Source organism: Rhinoraja longicauda, chromosome 18, assembly GCF_053455715.1.
Source record: "Rhinoraja longicauda isolate Sanriku21f chromosome 18, sRhiLon1.1, whole genome shotgun sequence".
NCBI lineage: Eukaryota > Metazoa > Chordata > Chondrichthyes > Rajiformes > Arhynchobatidae > Rhinoraja > Rhinoraja longicauda.
The window spans coordinates 3,007,183-3,028,281 of record NC_135970.1 but is presented as its reverse complement, the minus strand read 5'-3'; the positions used below and the strand labels follow the sequence as shown (position 1 = coordinate 3,028,281).

Here is a 21,099-nt window from a genome sequence, read left to right as displayed (position 1 = left end):
TCCACCTTTCTTACAATGCTCCTAGCATTAAAATATACACATTTAAGGGACCCATCATTTCTTATTCTCAGTTTATTTCTTTTCCCTTCTTTCTCTCCTACATATTGGGTCTGAGTGTTTCCCTTTTCTGCCTCCTGCCTCACACACTGCCTATTAGCTATCTGTGTTTGAGTCCCTCCCCCCAACCGTACTAGTTTAAAGTCTCCGCAGTTATTTTAGCAAATCTCCCCGCCAGGATATTGGTTCCCCTCGGGTTCAGATGCAACCCGTCCTTTTTGTACAGGTCATACTTCCCCCAGAAGAGGTCCCAATGATCCAGAAACTTGAAACCCTGCTCCCTGCACCAGTTCCTCAGCCACGTATTTATCCTCCACCTCACTCCTTTCCTATTCTCACTATCGCGTGGCACAGGCAGTAAGCCTGAGATTATTACTTTGGAAGTCCTTTTTCTTAACTCTCTTCCTAGCCCCCTGAATTCTCCTTTCAGGACCTCTTCCCTTATCCTACCTATATTGTTGGTACCTATATGTACCACGATCTCTGGCTCCTCTCCCTCCCCTTTCAGGATATCCTGGACACGCTCAGACACATCCCGGACACCGGCACCAGGGAGGCAAACCACCATCCGGGTCTCCCGACTGCGTCCACAGAAACGCCTATCTGACCCCCTCACTATAGAGTCCCCTATTACTACTGCTCTCCTCTTCCTTTCCCTACCCTTCTGAGCAACAGGGCCGGACTCCTTGCCAGAGGCCCGGGCACCGTCGTTGCCCCCAGGTAGGCTGTCCCCCCCAACAGTACTTAAACAGGAGTACTTATTTCCAAGGGGTACAGCCACCGGGGTACTCCCTAGTCCCTGCCTCTGTTCCTTGCCCCCCCTAACAGTGACCCACTTGTCTACCTCCCGTGGTCTAGGAGTGACCACCTCCCTGTAACTCCTATCTATAACCTCCTCACTCTCCCTGATCAGACGGAGGTCATCAATCTGCTGCTCCAGGTTCCTAATACGGTCCCTTAGGAGCCCCATCTCGTCACACCTGGCACAGATGTGGATGTCTGGAAGACTATCAGACTCCCAGATTCCCCACATCTGACACCCAGAACAAAAAACTGCCCTGGCAGTCATACTCTCCAAACAAGGCCCCGCGCTCGGTTACTAAACCTACCGCCCGGCCGCTACTCCAACCGCTCCAACCGCCCACCCAAAAGAACTGAGTGATCTCCTGGGAGAGGCGAAAAACCGGATAAAAAACCCAGGCCAATTTGGGAAAAAATCCGGGAAATTCCTCTCCGACCCCAAGCTAGGCAATCGAAACTAGTCCGGGAGATCACACAGGTCTTACTCCTTACTATCCCCACACAATCCCCACACACTACTTCCCAAGCAACACAGCTAGGTGCTGCTTGCTACAATGAGAGATCCTTGTACTTTAACTCAGTTTCTCTCTCCACAGCTGCTGCCTGACCTGTTGAGTGTTCCCAGCATTTTTTGCTTATATGACCTCTCATACAGTTTCAGTATGGCTTTAGTCTCTAACCAGATGGCACGGACACTGAGAATTGTTCAGAGAATTAAAATTATGATCAAAGATGTAGCTTTTGTAAAATATTGGTGAAAAACCATTGTCTTGATCCTTTGATTCCATTTCTTCCAAATAAAGTTAAACGGAGCCCGATTTCCCATAACAGGTTGTGCAAATGTAAAGTTGACATATTGGAAGTAAAGTCAGGGGTAAAGTCTTGGAGATGAACAGATTCAGTAGCATTCAGCTGTCATAGCCTAGTGGTATTCTTTTCATAATGCTCACTGTTGTATTTCTTGTCTATTTCTCTGCAGTTTGGGAAGATTTTAATCGAGAAATGCGCAGATCTGTTTGCAATCACCGAGAGGTAAATTTCTGTTTACTCCAGTCTGCACAAAGTCTTACATTTCTCTGACTTTTTAAATAGAACATTCCTGTGTTGCTTTCTGTGGTAAGGGACCTCAAACCTCGTCAGATTCAGACTCGCATTGGGGAAGGGCCCTGGGGATTGTTGAGGAGCAAAGAGATCCAGGATCACTAATACCTAGCCTCCTGGCATCACAGGTAGATAGAGTTCCTGCAGAAAGTGGCTGGGAAATGGCAGATGGAGTTTAACCTGAGCAAATGTGAGGCGTTGCACTTTGGGAGATTGAATGTAAGGAGAGAGTATAGAATTAATGGCAAGACCCTTAATAGCAGTGTTGTGCAGAGGGATGTTGGAGTCCAAGTTCATAGCTCACTAGAGATGGCAGCACAAGTAGTTAGGGTGGTAAAGAAGGCATCTTCTCACTGGATTGTCACCTTGTCGCGGTGGAGAAGCTCGTGTGGTCCTGAGATCCTGAGAGCGATGCCGTCTGGAGCTACGCTCCTGGTAGGGTCACCCATGGCGGTAAGGTTGAGGGGGAAGTCTCTGATAAAGAGCAATCCAACCAAGACCTCAATGGTAGATCAGGCGGAGGATGATGGCTGACTTTAGTGGAGCGTCACAACGGCTGGGAAGGCGGGTGGATGAAGGCTGCAGCAGAAAAGGGTCCCCGGTCGTCTTGGACTCCACGCCACTGGATCCTGACCCAGATCTGTCAAGGACCGTGTGGTGGCTGTCTGTGCACCAGTCTCCCCACGTTAAACAAAGTCATGCACAGACATCCTCACCGAGAGGACAGTCACTCGCTTCCAGTGACCGCCGATGAAAGAAGGCATGTGGTATGCTTGCCTTCATTGTGGGCGGCATTGAATATAAGAGTCAGGAAGTCATGATGTAACTCTATAGGACTTTGGTTGGGCTGCTCTTGGAGTTATTGTGTACAGTTCTGGTCGCCCCATTATAGGAAGGATGTGGAGTCTTTGGAGAGGATGCAGAGTAGGTTTACCTGAATGCTGCCTGGATTAGAGGGTTTCAGCTACAGGGAGAGATTGGATAGATTGTTTTCTCTGGAACATTGGAGGTTGAGGGGAGATGATAGCAGTATATATAATGATGAGAGGCATAGATAGGGTAGACAGTCAGAACCTTTTCCCCCAGGGTGGAAATTTCCAACACTGGAGGGCATAGGTTAGAGGACAACGATTTAAAGGGGATGAGTGGGGCAATTTCTGCAAATGTTGTTTAAAGAACACAACCCGATTGGGTTTCTTAAAGCACAACGTGCTGGAGCAACACAACGGGTTGGGCCGCATCTCGGAAGGATATGGACAGGTGATGTTTTTGGGTCGGGACCTCTTTCCCAGCTTTGCAGCGGAAAGGCACAGGAGTCAGGAACAGATGGACCCGATTCTCTGAGAAAAACCACAACATGAAGAGCAGCACAAACTGACCCGGTGTGGAAAAGAAAATATATTATCAGCCTAATGATCACGCCTTTCTGACCAGTTATGAATAGGTGCAGAAGGATTTAAATGAAGTAGGTTCTTCTGCACAGTCCTTTGATCAAAGGCAAAGCTCTTCATATCCTTGCAAGAAATAAATGGAAAACACCCTACGGTAATAGAATGGAGGGAATTTAAGAAGAGCCAGTGGAGGATAAATATTGAATGGCGTACATGTTTAATGCTTTGTTTATCTTCCTGCTACAGAGCAAATATTCTTGTAGTAAAAGTCTGCCACTTGAGTTAGTTCATTGATTTGTTCTTGTTTCTTCTGAGAAAATATGGTCGTTTTCCTCATCCTTTTATCACACAGGAAAATGTAACTTGTGATTTAACGATTTTGCAAACTCTTTCCTCACAGTTTTACATGCGATGAAGATGAAGCCACACTAGCGCCTGTGAAAGCTGAGATTGGTGAAGCATTGGCATCGTTCAGCCAATCGTTCAGTCAGATGGTGGAACTCGCTCTCACCCACGAGATAAAGGTCAGCCCGCATTGCATGTTGTGGCCTTGCCACATTCCTCCTTGGCCTCATGGGCAAGATAAATACGTTCCGCTGAAGCGCCACTTTTAACGATTCATTCTTCTTCACTAAGCATTTAACTGGGTGGCACGGTGGCGCAGCGGTAGATTTGCTGCCTTACAGCGCCAGAGACCTGGGTTCCATCCCGACTTAGGTTGCTGTCTGTACGGAGTTTGTATGTTCTCCCTGTGACAGAGTGAGTTTTCTCCGGGTGCTCCGGTTTCCTCGCACACTCCAAAGATGTAAAGATTTGTAGGTTAATTAGCTTTGGTGAAAATTGTAAAACTGTCCCTCGTGTGTAGGGTAGTGCTGGTGTACGGGGTGATCGCTGGTCGGTGTGGACGCGGTGGGCCGAAGGGCCTGTTTCCGCTCTGTATCTCTAATCTAAACTAAACTAAACCTCCTCGATAGTAGAATCTCTACTCATTTCTGAATCAATAGAGCAATAGCAATATTGGTATTGGTGTAAGATTGTCACCTTAGTTCATGTTTGTCAGATACAGTGAAAGGCTCTTGTTTGCGTGCTATCCCAATGAATCTGATCTTACATGTAGGAAGGATCTGAGCTGCAGGGAGAGGTTGGGCAGGCGAGGACTTTATATATCTTGGAAAGCAGGAAGATGAGGGATGATCACATACAGGAGCATAAAGTCACGAGAGGAATAGGTAGGGTGGATGCACACAGTCCTTTTCCCAGGGTAGGGGGATGAATGGCTTTGTGAGATGGACAAAGTTTAAAGGAGATGTGTGGGGCAAGTTTTTCACGCGGAGAGTGGTGCCTGGAAAATGCTGCCATGGTGGTAGTGGAGGGTGATATAATAATGGCATTTAAGAGGCTTTTGGACAGGCACATGGATATGCAAGGAATGGAGGGATATGGATCACTTGCAGGCAGGGGAGGTTAATTTAACATTGTGTTTGGCACGGACATTGTGGGCCGAAGGGCCTCTTCCTGTGCTGTACTGTTCTATGTTCCATGTGATATGATTGGCTGCTGGAGCAGGCTTGTATTGCTGGATGTTGTACCTTTACCTTGATTTGTTTATTTAGCAGCAGGAAGCTACTGATGTGATGAAAAATATCTGAAATTGCTTTCTAGGATGTTTGCTTTGTAAACTATTATGGTGCAAAAATCTCCCCTCTAAAGCATGATTAATATTTATTTGTTCAGAAACGTGTAAAGCAAACACCCTGTGATGTCGCAGGGCACAGGAATCAATTTCAGCTCATGCACACCAGGGAGAGAGATCAATGTTCCCAGCCTTCATCACAGAGCAATCAGGCTGGGGGCACAGAGAGAGGTAGGCTTGTCTCCAAACCACAAGCTAAGCGTCCGAGACCCAGGTTCCATCCCGACCTCGAGTGCTGTCAGTATGGACGTTCTCCCTATGACTGCGTGGGTTTCCTCCAGGTGCTTCAGGTTCCCCCACATCCCTAAGACGTGCGGGTTTGTAGGTGAATCGGCCCTATTTACATTGCCCCCAGTGTGGGATAACATGGAACTAGTGTGAACGGGTGATCGATGGTAGGCATGAATTAGTTGGGCCAAAGGGCCTGTTTCCTTGTTGTATTTTTAAACTAAACTAAACCCAGAGGGTTTACACAGAGGGTGGTGGGTGTATGGAACAAGCTGCCAGAGGAGGTAGTTGAGGCTGGAACTATCCCATCGTTAAAGAAACAGTTGGACAGGTACATGGATAGGACAGGTTTGGAGGGATATGGAACAAATGCGGGCAGGTAGGACTAGTGTTTCTTACACGCTGAGATAGTCCCTGCCTGCTCTGGCAGCTTGTTCTATACCCCATCATCTTTTGTGTGAAAAAGTTATCACTCAGATTCCTATTAAATCTTCTCCCCCTCTTGTATGCTGCCTTGTCACCTTCCCCTCAGCTAACAATCAACCATTCTACATTTCCTTACCATCAACTACTTTGATCTGTCGTTTTCACACCTTACCCTTCCATATCTCTAGACTCCCTCTTCCCTGACTCACAGTGTGAAGAAGAGACTCGACCTGAAATGTCACCCATTCCTTCTCTCCAGAGATGCTGCCTGTCCCGCTGAGTATTTTGTGTCCATCTGTATACCTGTCCTTCTCAGGTGTGTTCCAGTGTTGAGCTCTGTACCTGCTTTTCCCAGGTGTGTTCCACTGTTGAGCTCTGTACCTGCTTTTCCCAGGTGTGTTGTAATGTTGAGCTGCGTACCTGCTTTTCCCAGGTGTGTTGTAATGTCTAGCTCTGACCCTGCCTGATTAGTGACCACTTCTCTCCAAACACCATTACTTCTTTTGGTTGCGTCACAGACTAATTTATTTAATTGAGGTATGTTTTCCCCTGATAGGAATTCATCATAGTCTACAATCTATGCAGCACGGTGGCGCAGCGGTAGAGTTGCTGCCTTACAGCGCTTACAGCGCCGGAGACCCGGGTTCCATCCCGACTACGGGTGCTGCCTGTACGGAGTTTGTACGTTCTCTCCGTGACCGCGTGGGTTTTTTCCGAGATCAGTTTCCACCCACAATCCAAAGACGTACGGGTATGTAGGTTAATTGGCTTGGTGTATGTGTAAATTGTTCCTAGTGTGTGTAGGATAGTGTTAATGTGCAGGACTCACTGGTCAGTGTGGACTCTGTGGGCCGAAGGGCCTGTTTCTGCACTGTATCTCTAAACTAATCTAAACTAAAGGTTTTTTAGTTTACCCCTGGTAGACTACCCCTGGTAGTAATTCATCATCGTCTACAATCTACTCTGCCATCTCGTCAAATCATTAATTGATTCACTAATCAAATGGACTCAGACCAATGGCTGCTGACTCACTTCTCATTGTACACCAGCAATTTATCCAAACTATACCCATATATTACATTCAAATGGGAAGTACAAACGCACACATCCAAGAATAGTGATCTCGAGAAAAAATTGCCTTTATTAATATATTCATAAAGGGAGTTCACTTTTAGTTTAGTTTAGTTTAGAGATACAGCTTGGAAACAGGCCCTTTCGGCCCACCGGGTCCGCGCCGCCCAGCGATCCCCACACATTAACATTATCCTACACCCATCAGGGACAATTTAAAAAAAATATTTACCAAGTCAATTAACCTACAAACCAGTACCTCTTTGGAGTGTGGGACGAAACCGAAGATTTTTAGATTTTTTAGATTTAGAGATCCAGCGCAGAAACAGGCCCTTCGGCCCACCGGGTCCGCGCCGCCCAGCGATCCCCGCACATTAACACTATCCTACACCCACTAGGGACAATTTTTACATTTACCCAGTCAATTAACCTACAAACCTGTACGTCTTTGGAGTGTGGGAGGAAACCGAAGATCTCGGAGAAAACCCACGCAGGTCACGGGGAGAACGTACAAACTCCGTACAGATGGCGCCCGTAGTCGGGATGGAACCCGGGTCTCCGGCGCTGCATTCGCTGTAAGGCGCCAACTCTACCGCTGCGCCACCGTGCCACCCTTCTTTCAGCAATTGACCTTTCCGCAAGAAACCGTCAGAAAGACCAGTAAGTTGGCACTATGTGAATTTGCGTATTCTCCAGTGCGTCATATGCAAATTTCTGGTGTGGTTTTACGATATGAATGTGCCTTCCAGAACTTGGAAGGTGTATTGAAGGAACTCATTTTCATGAACCAACACAGGAGTATTTAATATAAACGACAGCAGGTAGACACTGACCTGAAGCTCATTCAAAACCTCCTCAGTGGGAGAGGGATGTGGGATGCAAAGACTGCTTGATCCCACATGAAGCCAATTTAAAGATCGTGTTAATGAGGAACAGGGGACCAGCATGTGGTGGGCGGGCATTTAGCTTGCTTAGTGTCTGCTTCTATTATTACCTCGAAATATTGCAGGTTGCTAGAAACGGGTGGACAGTAAGGTGGAGATGGCATTAGGCATGATTGCCTTCACTGGGGAACATAGAAACATAGAAAAATAGGTGCAGGTGTAGGCCATTCAGCCCTTCGAGCCAGTACCACCATTCAATACGATCATGGCTGATCATCCAAAATCAGTACCCTGTTCCTGCTTTCTCCCCATATCCCTTGATTCCGTTAGCCCTAGGAGCTAAATTTAACTCTCTCTTGAAAACATTCAGTGAATTGGCCTCCACTGCCTTCTGTGGCAGAGAATTCCACAGATTCACAACTCTCTGGGTGAAAATGTTTTTCCTCATCTCAGTCCTAAATGGCCTACCCCTTATCCTTAAACTGTGACCCCTGGTTCTGGTCTCCCCCAACATTGGGAACATTTTTCCTGCATCTAGCATGTCCAATCCATTTAGAATTTTACATGTTTCTATAAAATATTTTTAGATTTAGAGATACAGCGCGGAAACAGGCCCTTCGGCCCACCAGGTCCGCGCTGTCCAGCGATCCCCGCACATTAACACTATCCTACACCCACTAGGGACAATTTTTACATTTGCCCAGCCAATTAACCTACAAACCTGTACGTCTTTGGAGTGTGGGCGGAAACCGAAGATCTCGGAGAAAACCCACACAGGTCACAGGGAGAACGTACAAACTCCGTACAGTCGGCGCCCATAGTCAGGATCGAACCTGAGTCTCCGGCGCTGCATTCGCTGTAAGGCAGCAACTCTACCGCTGCACCACCGTGCCGCCCTCTCATCCTTCTAAATTGCAGTGAACACAAGCCCAGTCGATCCATTTTTTCATCAAATGTCAGTCCCGCCATCCCGGGAATTAACCTGGTGAACCTACACTGCACTCCCTCAATAGCAAGAATGTCCTTCCTCAAATTAGGAGACCAAAACTGCACTCAATAGTTGTGGAGGTGGAGATGGCATTTGGTATGATTGCCTTCACTGGGAAGGGTATTGTGTACAATAAGTGGGATGTAATGATGCAGCTGTACAAGTCCTATTGAGGCCACAGGTAGACACAAGATGCTGGACTAACTCTTGGGTCAAGACCCTTCTTCAGAAGAAGGTTCTCGACCCAAAACGTCAGCCATTCCTTCTATCCAGAGATGCTGCCTGTCCTGCTGAGTTACTCCAGCATTCTGTGTCTATTTTCGGTGTAAACTTCCTTCCTACACAGTTCCTTCCTACACACTGGTGAGACCACACTTGGAGTATGCATCTCAACAAGTTGGAAAGGATTCAGAGAAGATTTGAGTTAAGGGGTGTGGGTGGATAGGCTGGGATTCCTCTCTTTGGAGCGCAGGAGACTGAGGGGTGACTTTGTAGAAGTGTACAAGACCATGAGGGCCGTGGATTAATTGAATGTTCACAATCTTTACCCCAGGGTAGAGTGTTCTAAAACTGGAGGGCAGAGACTGAAGGTGAGAGGGAAGAGATTTAAGAGTGGTGACTTTTTCACTTTGAGGTAATCTGTATTTGGAATAAGATGCCAGAGGAAACTAGAGAAGTGGATATTATTATGCCTTTCAATGGAAATTTGGATTGATATATGGATAGGAAAGGTTTAGAGGACTGTGGAACAAATACAGCCAAATAAGACAAGCTCAGAAGGCCAATTTAGTAGGCATGGACATGGTTGGCTGAAGGGCCTGTTTCTGTGCTATATGAATCTAGGACTATGCAAGGCCATTAACTGGAAACTCCTTCACAGATGCGGCTTGATCTGCTGTGCCTCCAACATTTTCTGGTTTGGTTTCTGAATAATTTAGTAAGGGAGTTATAACCAATATTAGAGAGAAATTGAACAAAATTGTGACAGGTTCTCCCACTGACATTACAATGCTCAATATAGTCTTCGTATTAAATATGGATAATTTGGCACTTCATTAGAACGCAGACTGCAGGTTAAATTTAAAGTGATTCATTTAAAAAGGCTTCTTTAATCTCTAAGCCAGGCAGTGACACTTCTAGTGTCTCAGATTGACAAGGTAAAGCTGAGGCATAGATCAGAGCTTGTTGGAATACGTACTAAATCAGTTTACTGTTGCTATACAGTTTTCAAAATAAAACCCATTGTTAGAGATGAAATTAATGTGCATCTTGCAAATAAACCGATTATTACTTTCCATATGGGTCGTTAGAATTATTGAAGACCGACACAAAATGCTGGCGTGACTCGTTTCTGAAGAAGGGTCTCAACCAGAAACATCCCCCAGTCATTCTCTCGAGAGGTGCTGCCTGTCCCGCTGAGTTACTCCAGCATTTTGTGTCTATCTTTGGTGTAAACCAGCATCTGCAGTTCCTTCCTTCTCATTAGAATGATTTATTTTGTAATTCAGAACATCTATTTGCTGCCCAAATGAGCTATCTTTCAGTGGGCTTTTTACGTTGCAAGTGACCAGTGCTTATGTCGTGATTGTTGTTTTCGTTTAGTGAAGGTGTTCAGGATAGACAATGCGGGCAGAATGGCCTGTTCTGGTGCTGTACATTTCTATGTGTAGAAAGGAACTGCAGATGCTGGTTTAAACTGAAGATAGACGCAAAATGCTGGAGTAACTCCGCGGGACAGGCAGCACGTCTGGAGAGAAGGAATGGGTGAGGTTTTCTGGTCGAGACCCTTCTTCAGACTGAGGGTAAGGGGAAAGGGAAATTAGACACATAAACGGTGACGTAGAGAGATATAGAACAAATGAATGAAAGATATGCAAAAAAGTGACGATGATAAAGGATACAGGCCATTGTTAGCTGTTTGCTAGGTGAGAACGAGAAGATGGTGTGACTTGGGTGGGGGAGGGATGGAGAGACAGGGAATGCCGGGGTTACTTGAAGTTATAGAAATCAAGATTCATACCACTGGGCTGTAAGCTGGCCAAGCGAAATATGAGATGCTGTTCCTCCAATTTGCGTTTACAATATTTGTGACGTATGCTTCTCAAAATAGACAATAGACAATAGACAATAGGTGCAGGAGGAGGCCATTCGGCCCTTCGAGCCAGCACCGCCATTCAATGTGATCATGGCTGATCATTCTCAATCAGTACCCCGTTCCTGCCTTCTCCCCATACCCCCTGAGCTCTATCTAGCTCTCTCTTGAATGCATCCAGAGAATTGGCCTCCACTGCCTTCTGAGGCAGAGAATTCCACAGATTCACAACTCTCTGTGTGAAAAAGTTTTTCCTCATCTCAGTTCTAAATGGCCTACCCCTTTTAGCCTCGATATTCAGATAGCCTCTATGTGAAGGGAATCAATGACAGAGGGACATAACACTCTGATGTCCTGATGGCCATTAATGGTTACAGAGGAGGAGATGAGACATCTTGCATCAACTTTATTCCCACTGCGGATAACAATGATAACACTGTGGGATAAAAATATTCCATGCCTCTGTAGAATGGTAAGCAGTTGACAGGACAGCTACTTTCTCAAAGTTAGTCAATGGGCTGAATGTCACCTTTGCACACCTGGATAACGAACATCTGCAAATTCGGAGCCATCAGGAACTGCAGATGCTGACTTATTTAAAAATAAAGGCACAAAGTGCTGGAGTACCTCAAGGAATCAGACAACATCTCTGGAGAACACTGATCTTTCAAGTCACCTCTTCAGACTCGACAGGTGATATTTCAGATTGGAACCCTTCTTCGGTCTGAAAGAAAGGTCCAACTTAAAACGGCACCGATCCATGTTTCCCAAAGATGCTGCCTGAGCCTCTGAGTTCCTCCAGCACTTCGTGTCTTGACTGAATGTTCTTTTCTGGTTGACACCTCAAGAATGAGTAACCGTGAAAGCCACTTAATACTTTAGATTGAATTTATATAACACGTAATTCCCTTACCAGCTGGATACACAGACGCCCCTGTTATCTAGATTGCCCAACGTGTTAAAAATCAATTGGCTTTCTCTGTTAATATCTGGTTTGAGTTCTGCCAGTGTGGAATAGTTATTGGCTTACTTGGAAACTACCCACCTTCTGTCTCCTGGTGCAGCACTCAAATTTCGCCACTTAAATCATTCTTTCAAGGAAGTTTTCAGGTGGAGTTGTGAGCAGTGAATATTGACAGACAATTCAACTCCGCAGTGCAGTGGAACTTGGTCCTAGAGCCACCTTTGCCGAATAGTGACTGTTACTCAGCTCTGAGTACAATGGCTATTGATGCTAGGATGTCGTTTCCAAGGATAATGTTCAAGATGGATGAACCGAGGGATGTCGGAGTCTCCAGTCAGCCAAGGTGCCATGGTGATGTTCTGTTGCTCATGCTGCTGCCTTTGGAATGGGATGACAACCTTGTCCATTGTTGGTGAGGCCTCCCAGGTCATTAAGTTCAGTTTTATTATTGTCACGTGTACTGAGGTACAGTGAAAAGCTCAGTTTGGCATGCTATCCATTCAGATCAAATAATACTGTACATAAATACAATCTAGTCAAACTCAAGTACGATAGGTAGAGCAAAGGGGAAGAAACAGAGTGCAGAATATAGTTAGCTGTTTGCTAGGTGCGAACGAGAAGATGGTGTGACTTGGGTGGGGGAGGGATGGAGAGAAAGGAAATGCCGGGGTTACTTGAAGTTAGAGAAATCAAATTTATACCACTGGCCAAGCGAAATATGAGATGCTGTTTCTCCAATTTGCGTTTAGCCTCTATCTGAAGGGAATCAATGACAGAGGGACACAACACTGATATCCTGATGGCCATTAATGGCTACAGAGGAGGAGATGAGACATCTTGCACCAACTTTATTCCCACTGCGGATAACAATGATACCACTGTGGGATAAAAAGATTCCATGCTTCTGTAGAATGGTAAGTTCCAGAGACAAAGTCCAATGTTCGCAATGGGGTAGTGGTGAATCGGACAGTGCCCTAGCTTATGGAAGGGCCGTTCAGAAGCCTGATAACAGAGGGGAAGAAGCTGTCCCTGAGTCTGGGGGTGCGCACTTTCAACTGACTGGAGTGGGGAGAAGAAGGAATGACTGGGGTGGGTCAAGTCTTTGATTATGTTGTCTGCTTTCCAGAGGCAGCGTGAAGTTGTAGATAGAGTCGATGGAGGGAGTTCTGGTCAGTGTCGTGGACTGGGCTACATCTACAACCTGCTATTACAGTTATTAATTTAATGCATTGTTAGTGATTACATATGATCTGTGTGTTATTCTATTTATGGACCTGTCAAGCTGCAGCAAGTACCAATCTCCCTGTTCAGATGCTGTCATACAAGACAATTAAGCACTCCTGACATTTCGTTCCAAAGATTCTGTTCCCCTTTAACAATTGCTCCATTTATTTTTGTCGATTTTCCTGAGGTTTCACACAATTATATATTGGGTAAATTAATCTTAGTCCTTTTTAATGTCTAGACAAATACCTCTGCCCAGATTTATTGGCCACTTTCCGATGTCCTAGTTGAGAAGGTTAGCTAAAATTGATGTATTGAACAAACAGCCTGAGTGTGGGTACAGTACCATACTGAGTTAGAGATAAAGCACTTTGTGAGATGCCTCCAGGGGGGTCTTTTCAAACATTGCCTCGTGTAATTGCTCCGACTTCATTATACAGGCGAGATGCTGACTTTTATTCCTTGCATTCGTTGTACAAATAGTGTGGAACATGAGAAATTTGCGAATGACTACAGGATTATGCCAATCCGCTATTTGTATTTAGTAGACAACAAGAGGATACAAACTCATTGAAAACGAGTGACTAACATTTAGACAAAGATAGACACAAAAAGCTGGAGTAACTCAGCAGGTCAAGCAGCATCTCTGGAGAAAAGGAATAGGTGACGTTTCGGGTCGAGACCCTTCTTCAGACTTTTCTCCGGAGATGCTGCCTGACCCGTAGAGTTACTCCAGCTTTTTGTGTCTATCTTCGGTTTAAACCAGCAGTTGCTTCCTGCACGAGACAGTCCTATCCCATCTACTATGGACAGTGGCTTTTGGTTATTATGGACTCGACCCTTCCTGAGGTCATCTGTTGCCGGCCCTGATTTTTTTCTGGCCTCTCTCCCCCCCCCCCCCCCCCCCCCCCCTTCATTCTTTCAGTCCGAAGAAGGGTTCCAGCCCAAAACGTCACCTATTCCCATTCTCCAGAGATGCTGCCTGGCCCGCTGAGTTGCTCCAGCACTCAGTGTTTATCTACAGTGCAGGGCGCGATGCTCTGTGTCAGATGTTTGCAACAACCTTCATCAGCAGGGCTATTTCTGCCCAATGTCGAGGTCAAAGATGGGCTCCATATGCAAGAATGCAAAAATGAAATATAAGTCAAGTCAAGTCAATTTTATTTGTATAGCACATTTAAAAACAACCCACGTTGACCAAAGTGCTGTACATCAGTTCAGGTACTACGAACGAACATACAATGGCACACAAACATAACAGCACATACATAAACAGTTCACAGCGCCCCCTCAGAGGGCCTCAAACGCTAGGGAGTAGAAATAGGTTTTGAGCCTGGACTTAAAGGAGTCGATGGAGGGGGCAGTTCTGATGGGGAGAGGGATGCTGTTCCACAGTCTAGGAGCTGCAATTGCAAAAGCGCGGTCACCCCTGAGCTTAAGCCTAGACCGCGGGATAGTCAGTAGCCCCAAGTCGGCCGACCTGAGGGACCTGGAGATAGAGTGGTGGGTTAGAAGATTTTTGATATGGGGGGGGGGGGGGGGAAGCCCATTTAGGGCTTTGTATGTGAATAGGAGGAGCTTGAAGTTGATTCTGTACTGTACTGGGAGCCAGTGGAGAGAGGCCAGAATCGGGGTGATGTGGTCCCTTTTACGGGTACCCGTCAGGAGTCTCGCTGCAGCGTTTTGGACCAGTTGCAGGCGGGACAGGGATGATTGGCTGATCCCAGTGTATAGGGAGTTGCAGTAGTCTAGGCAGGAGGCAATGAATGCGTGGAAATAGAAGCTTGTTATTCACTTGTAAGTTGGTAACTGCGGGCTTTAAAATTATTACTGCCAACCTTTAGTAACAAATTTCCAACTGCAAATGTAGCTGTATAATACGGAGTATTCCTGGGGTTTAATTCTGCCGTCCAAACATGCAGCTATATTGATAAGTGCTGCTGGCCACAGTTCTAATTGTACTGTAGAAATAAGGAACCGACAATGCTGGTTTACAAAAGAAGACACAAATGCTGGAGTAACAACATGTCAGGCAGCATCTCTGAGGAACATGGATGGGTTTCATTTCCGGTTGAAGTTCCAGTCTGAAGAAGGGTCCCGATCCAAAACGTTACCTATCAATGTTCTCCACAGATGCTGCTGAGTTACTCCAGCACCACATGTCTTCACTCATAGTACTAAGTTGTAGGAGTATCAGTCAGCCTGGCTGATACCACTACAGTCAGTTGACTACAGGTAGTCTTCTGATACTATTGACTGAGTGCAGTTCTGACTCAATCATTGGCTGTACACACCAGAACCACAAGGGAATGGGAGCCCTGCAAGCTTGGCCCACCATACATCCCTCCAGCCCATGGGAGATGCTGCGATCATGCAGATGTTTACCGATGTGTGTGCTTTTAGATAAATTCCCCGCTTGTCTGTTCGGGTGGGTATTATATTTATTTTGTTAATTAAAGGGGGTATGGAGAGAAGGCAGGAACGGGGTACTGATTGAGAATGATCAGCCATGATCACATTGAATGGCGGTGCTGGCTTGAAGGGCCGAATGGCCTCCTCCTGCATTATTGTCTATTGTCTAAGAGCAAGTATTTATTTTGGGATCTTGGTCAACAGCGCTGTCAGCCGACATCATATAAAGAGTAGCTGATTAACAGGGCATTCGCACTTATCATATCATATCATATCATATCATATCATATCATATCATATCATATCATATATATACAGCCGGAAACAGGGCTTTTCGGCCCTCCAAGTCCGTGCCACCCAGTGATCCCCGCACATTAACACTATCCTATACCCACTAGGGACAATTTTTACATTTACCCAGCCAATTAACCTACATACCTGTACGTCTTTGGAGTGTGGGAGGAAACCGAAGATCTCGGAGAAAACCCACGCAGGTCACGGGGAGAACGCACAAACTCCTTACAGTGCAGCACCCGTAGTCAGGATCGAACCTGAGTCTCTGGCGCTGCATTCGCTGTAAAGCAGCAACTCTACCGCTGCAGATTCGAACGCAGAATAAAACTCACTGCATCTCAAAGCAGATCATTGTTTTTGAGGCTTAGTGCCTGGGGCAACATCTGTATCTGCTCAATTAAATATTGAAAAATTATTGTAATAAGTTGATGGACCATTGCAGAATGGATTCCCAATCTCGTTGTAGTCCTGAACAATGACAATAAAGATATATTGCATTGTGGATTTCCAGTACACACCAGCCGAGTGTGGTGGGAACAGCTTCAGTCTGATCTATAGGCACTGTGCCTCCTGTGAATATACCAGAAATACATGAACGTGCTTGGTCTTAGAAGTGAAATTGGTTGTGCTGTGTTTAAACCATGCCTCATTGTGGTTCATTTGCACCTGCAAATTGTAAATTGTCCCTCGTGTGCAGGATATTGCTGGTGTACTGGTCGCTGGTCAAGGGTGGACTCGGTGGGCCGAAGGGCCTGTTTCTCTGCTGTATCTCCGAAGAGTAATGACCAAGGTTTTAACGATTAGCTGAGCAGAAAACATTAACATTCGCGCTTTACAATTACCAAATGATTTGCACATTCCACACACGTGATCGGTGGGAATAAAGACTGCCTCTGTTTATTCCCACTTATTTGGGACAGGAACATTTTTGCCCAGACTCGATGAAAGATTGGATCGAAATATTTTCAGGTTTTAGTTATTTATGGCGCATACTTGATCCCTGAGTTGAAACCAAAAAGTCTCAGTGTATTAGGCAGAATAAAATTCAATAGATTAGACCTTTGTTCCTGATATTTGAGTAATCAATTTATCAAATGCGATTCCAGTCCCTCATCACTTTAACGGCAGTGTAACAAACCTGGATTGTGCCACTTTGATTTATAGATGTTTAGCAGCCAGCCAGTGGGCATTAATTCTTCATAGACTGCAGTCTTGGTCTTGGATAAAGGCAAGTGTTTCACAGTGTAATCAAAGAGACTGTTCTGCAACACTTCGAGTTTATTCTGTGATTTCTGATCTAATGCAATATGCTCCTTTAAAGCCCTCAGCATAAACCTATAGGGTGACGTACATATAGTCTCACCAAGGAGGCTGTTAAACAGTTTCAAAAAGAATTATTAACCACCTGGTTTATTATGATGGTGTAAACATATTGAGCTGTTAAAGTTCTAGGAACTTTATTTTCCCTCTCCTCCCACACTGATTCTCTGAACCAAACTCTCAGAAAACCCTTCAATCTCTGAAACAATTGCTGGTCTTTGTTCCAGTCCTGTTGAGAGTTTGCTAGACCATCTTAAATTGAAGCGTGCCGACCCAAAACATCATGTATCCATGCTCTCCTGAGATGTTGCCTGACCCGCTGAGTTATCCTGTCCTTTGGGTCTATCTTTAGTAGGCACAAGATGCTGGAGTAACTCAACGGGTCAGGCAGCATCTCGGGAGAGAAGGAATGGGTGACGTTTCTGGTCGAGACCCTTCTTCAGACTAATGTCAGGGGAGGGAGCGGGACAAAGATAGAATGTAGTCGGAGACAATTAGACTAGTGGGAGTCATAGAGTCATAGAGTCCTACAGCACAGAAAGAGGCCCTTCGGCCCATCGTGTCCGTGCCACCCGTTACCAAACACAGTCTAATTTTAATCCCATTTTCCCGCATTTGGACCGTAGCCCTGAATGTTGTAGCATTTCAAGTGCCCATCCAAATGCCTCTTAAACATTGTGAGTGTTCCCGCCTCCACCACCACCCCAGGCAGTGAGTTCCAGACTCCAACCACCCTCTGGGTGAAAAAGGGAAGGGGGAGGAGATAGAGAGGGAAAGCAGGGACTATCTGAGGTTAGAGAAGTCAATGTTCATACTGCTGGGGTGTGAACTACCTAAGCAAAATATGAGGTGCTGTCCTCCGATTTGTGCTGGGCCTCACTCTGACAATGGAGGAGGCCCAGGACAGAAAAGTCAGATTGGGAATGGGAGGGGGAGTTGAAGTGCTGAGCCACCGGGAGATCAGGTAGCTTAAGGCGGACTGAGCGGAGGTGTTCAGCGAAATGATCGCCAAGCGATCTGCAGTTCCTTGTGTCTACATCTCAAACTAATGTTTGCCCCTCATGTTTCCATCAAAGCTGAGATCTGACTGGAATGTATCAGCTTCCAAAACTGCAGGTCAATCCACACACTATCCGGAGAGTAGAGGTTAATCATTTCTTCAAGGATCTTGTCCAGGTTGGGTAAGAACAGCTATGGACTTGAGGGTTGTATCGACCTTGAAGAAACCGCCAGTCATTCTCATGACCCCTAACACAAAGCGCTGGAGGAACTCAAGGGGCCTGGTGGCACCCTTAGATGAATTGGACAGATGACGTTATGGGTCGGGGCCTTTCTTCAGACTCCCATTATCTTGGCTGGCATTCGACTGGCACATCAGTAGACCGGGAAAGTGTGGCACAGTGGCAGAGAGCTGCTGCCTCACAGCGCCAGGGACCCGGGTTCCATCCTGACCTCTCTGTGGAGTTTGCACGTTCTCCCTGTGACCGTGTGGGTTTCCACCGGGTGCTCTGATTTCCTCCCACATCCCAAAGACGTGCAGATTTGTATACAAAGTGGCCTCTATGCACTGCCCCTAGTGTGTAGGATGTGGAAGTGGGTGACATAGCACTAGTGTGAATGGGTTGTCGAGAGGAAGCTTTGTTTTGCCAACTCATGGGGCAACTGTGATGAGCGAGGGGCTGTATGACTGCATATAACGCGATGCTTCCACAGTCCGCGGGTCACTCCAGCCAAAGGTCACGTTTAATTCCCACAAAATGGTCTCCTTGCGGAAAGCAGAAACGATGTTTGTGTGGGACCGAATTGCAGATGCTGGTTTATACTGAAGTTAGACCTGGAGTAATTCGACGGGTCAGGCAGCATCGCTGGGGAAAAATGAGGCTGAAGAAGGGTTCTGACCTGAAGCATCACTTATTCCTGATGTTTGTGCTTTTCTAAACGTTAACAATGCAATTAAACGGGTCATATATACGTTGTGGTGAGTGTGTGAAGCTGGAAGTCACACATTGATATTGTGCCATTACATTCACAGGAGATGAGGGCCGATAGTCATTTTCGCTTTGTCTTGTTTCACAGAGCCTGGTGAATCAGCTAGATACTGAAACCAACCTGTACAACATCGAAGCAGCAGTCAGTAGCCTCGTCGGGCTAACACAGGAAGGTGCACACTTATGCCACATTATAGCCAAGGTAAAAATAAATTCTTCACAAACAATTGATTTTAAGGAATGCAGAACAAGCAAACGATTAAAGTATTATTGATATTATAAGAAAATAACTGCAGATGCTGGTACAAATCGAAGGTATTTATTCACAAAGTGCTGGAGTAACTCAGCAGGTCAGGCAGCATCTCAGGAGAGAAGGAATGGGCGATGTTTCGGGTCGAGAGCCTTCTTCTCGACCCGAAACGTCGCCCATTCCTTCTCTCCCGAGATGCTGCCTGACCTGCTGAGTTACTCCAGCATTTTGTGAATAATTACCAAAGTATTATTGATGATGCATTTCTCAAATTGCACAGCATGTTTAGTTTAGAGATACAGAATGGGAACTGGCCCTTCGGCCCACCGAGTCCCTGCCAACCCATTCACACTAGTTCTGTCAACCAACTTTCTCATCTACTCCCTACACACCAGGGTCAATTTACAGAAGCCAATTAACCCACACACCCGCACGTCTTTGGGGATGTGGGAGGGAACGGGAGCACACGGAGGAAACCCACCTGGTGACAGGGAGAACGTGCAAACTCCACACAGACAGCACCCGAGGTCAGGGTCAAATGCAGTTGTCTGGCGCTGTGAGGCAGTGACTCTACCGCTGCTCCAACATTGTCCCAATTCAGGAACCAACCTCTCCTAATCATCTTTTCCAGAATAGTGTTTTTTTTAAAGTAGAGGTTAGAGATTTTTTACGATGATATTTTAATACCACCGGCTTTACTTTCCACAGAACCACTTAATATGACAACTGGCCCATTAATCATCGATGTTGGAGAAATGGCAATTGCAAAGCAATTATCCAGATAATTGTAGTTTTAAAATTCATTTGGTGAAGACGATAGTTAGCAATTTGTGGTAAAGCCTAACTCATCTATAGATGGTGTCAGCTTAGACCATGTCTCTGGGAGCATGTTTAAATCTGGAGAGTTGAGAGGGTGTAGAGGAGGTGCCAGAATGTTGCCTGCATTTGGGGTATTAACAACAGAGAGAGGTTAGACAGACTTGGATTGTTTTAGTTCTTAGAGATGCAGCACGGAATCAGGCCCTTCGGCCCAACGGGTCCGCGCCGACCAGCGATCCCCACACATTAACACCCACTAGGGACAATTTTGACATTTACCAAGCCAATTATCCTACAAACCTGTACGTCTTTGGACTGTGGCAGGAAACCGAAGATCTCGGAGAAAACACTGGAATTTAGAAGATGAGAGGGGATCTTATCGAAACGTATAAGATTATTAAGGGGTTGGACACGTTAGAGGCAGGAAACATGTTCCCAATGTTGGGGGAGTCCAGAACAAGGGGCCACAGTTTAAGAATAAGGGGTAGGCCATTTAGAACGGAGATGAGAAAAAACCTTTTTCAGTCAGAGAGTTGTGAATCTGTGGAATTCTCTGCCTCAGAAGGCAGTGGAGGCCAATTCTCTGAATGAATTCAAGAGAGAGCTAGATAGAGCTCTTAAGGATAGCGGAGTCAGGGTGTATGGGGAGAAGGCAGGAACGGGGTACTGATTGAGAATGATCAGCCATGATCACATTGAGTGGTGGTGCTGGCTCGAAGGGCCGAGTGGCCTACTCCTGCACCTATTGTCTATTGTCTATTGTCTAAAACCCATGGGGAGAACGTACAAACTCCGTACAGACAGCACCCTTAGTCGGGATGGAACCCGGGTCTCCGGCGCTGCATTCGCTGTAAGGCAGCAACTCTACCGCTGCGCCACCGTGACCGCCCAAAGTCTAGTTCCCTCCCACACTCCAAAGACGTACAGGTTTGTAGGTTAATCGACTTGGTATAAATGTAAAAATTGTTTTCTCGCGTACCGCTGAACGTTGATGGGAGACCTGGCAGCAGTGCATCAAATGATGAGAATCATAGTAGACAGTCAGAACCTACTTCCCAGTGTGGAAATGTGAAAGACTTGTGGGCATAGCTGCAAG

At 46.0% G+C, this 21,099-nt stretch overlaps 1 protein-coding gene across 1 annotated transcript in view; it reads left to right on the top strand.

The window, feature by feature from the left end:
• Positions 1 to 21,099, top strand: part of insc (INSC spindle orientation adaptor protein) — a 150,976-nt gene that overhangs the window by 20,040 nt on the left and 109,837 nt on the right. Inside the window, 3 exon segments of the mRNA XM_078414706.1 lie at positions 1,838 to 1,910; positions 3,768 to 3,874; positions 19,023 to 19,136. Of these exon segments, the coding sequence (XP_078270832.1) occupies positions 1,838 to 1,910; positions 3,768 to 3,874; positions 19,023 to 19,136 (294 nt within the window).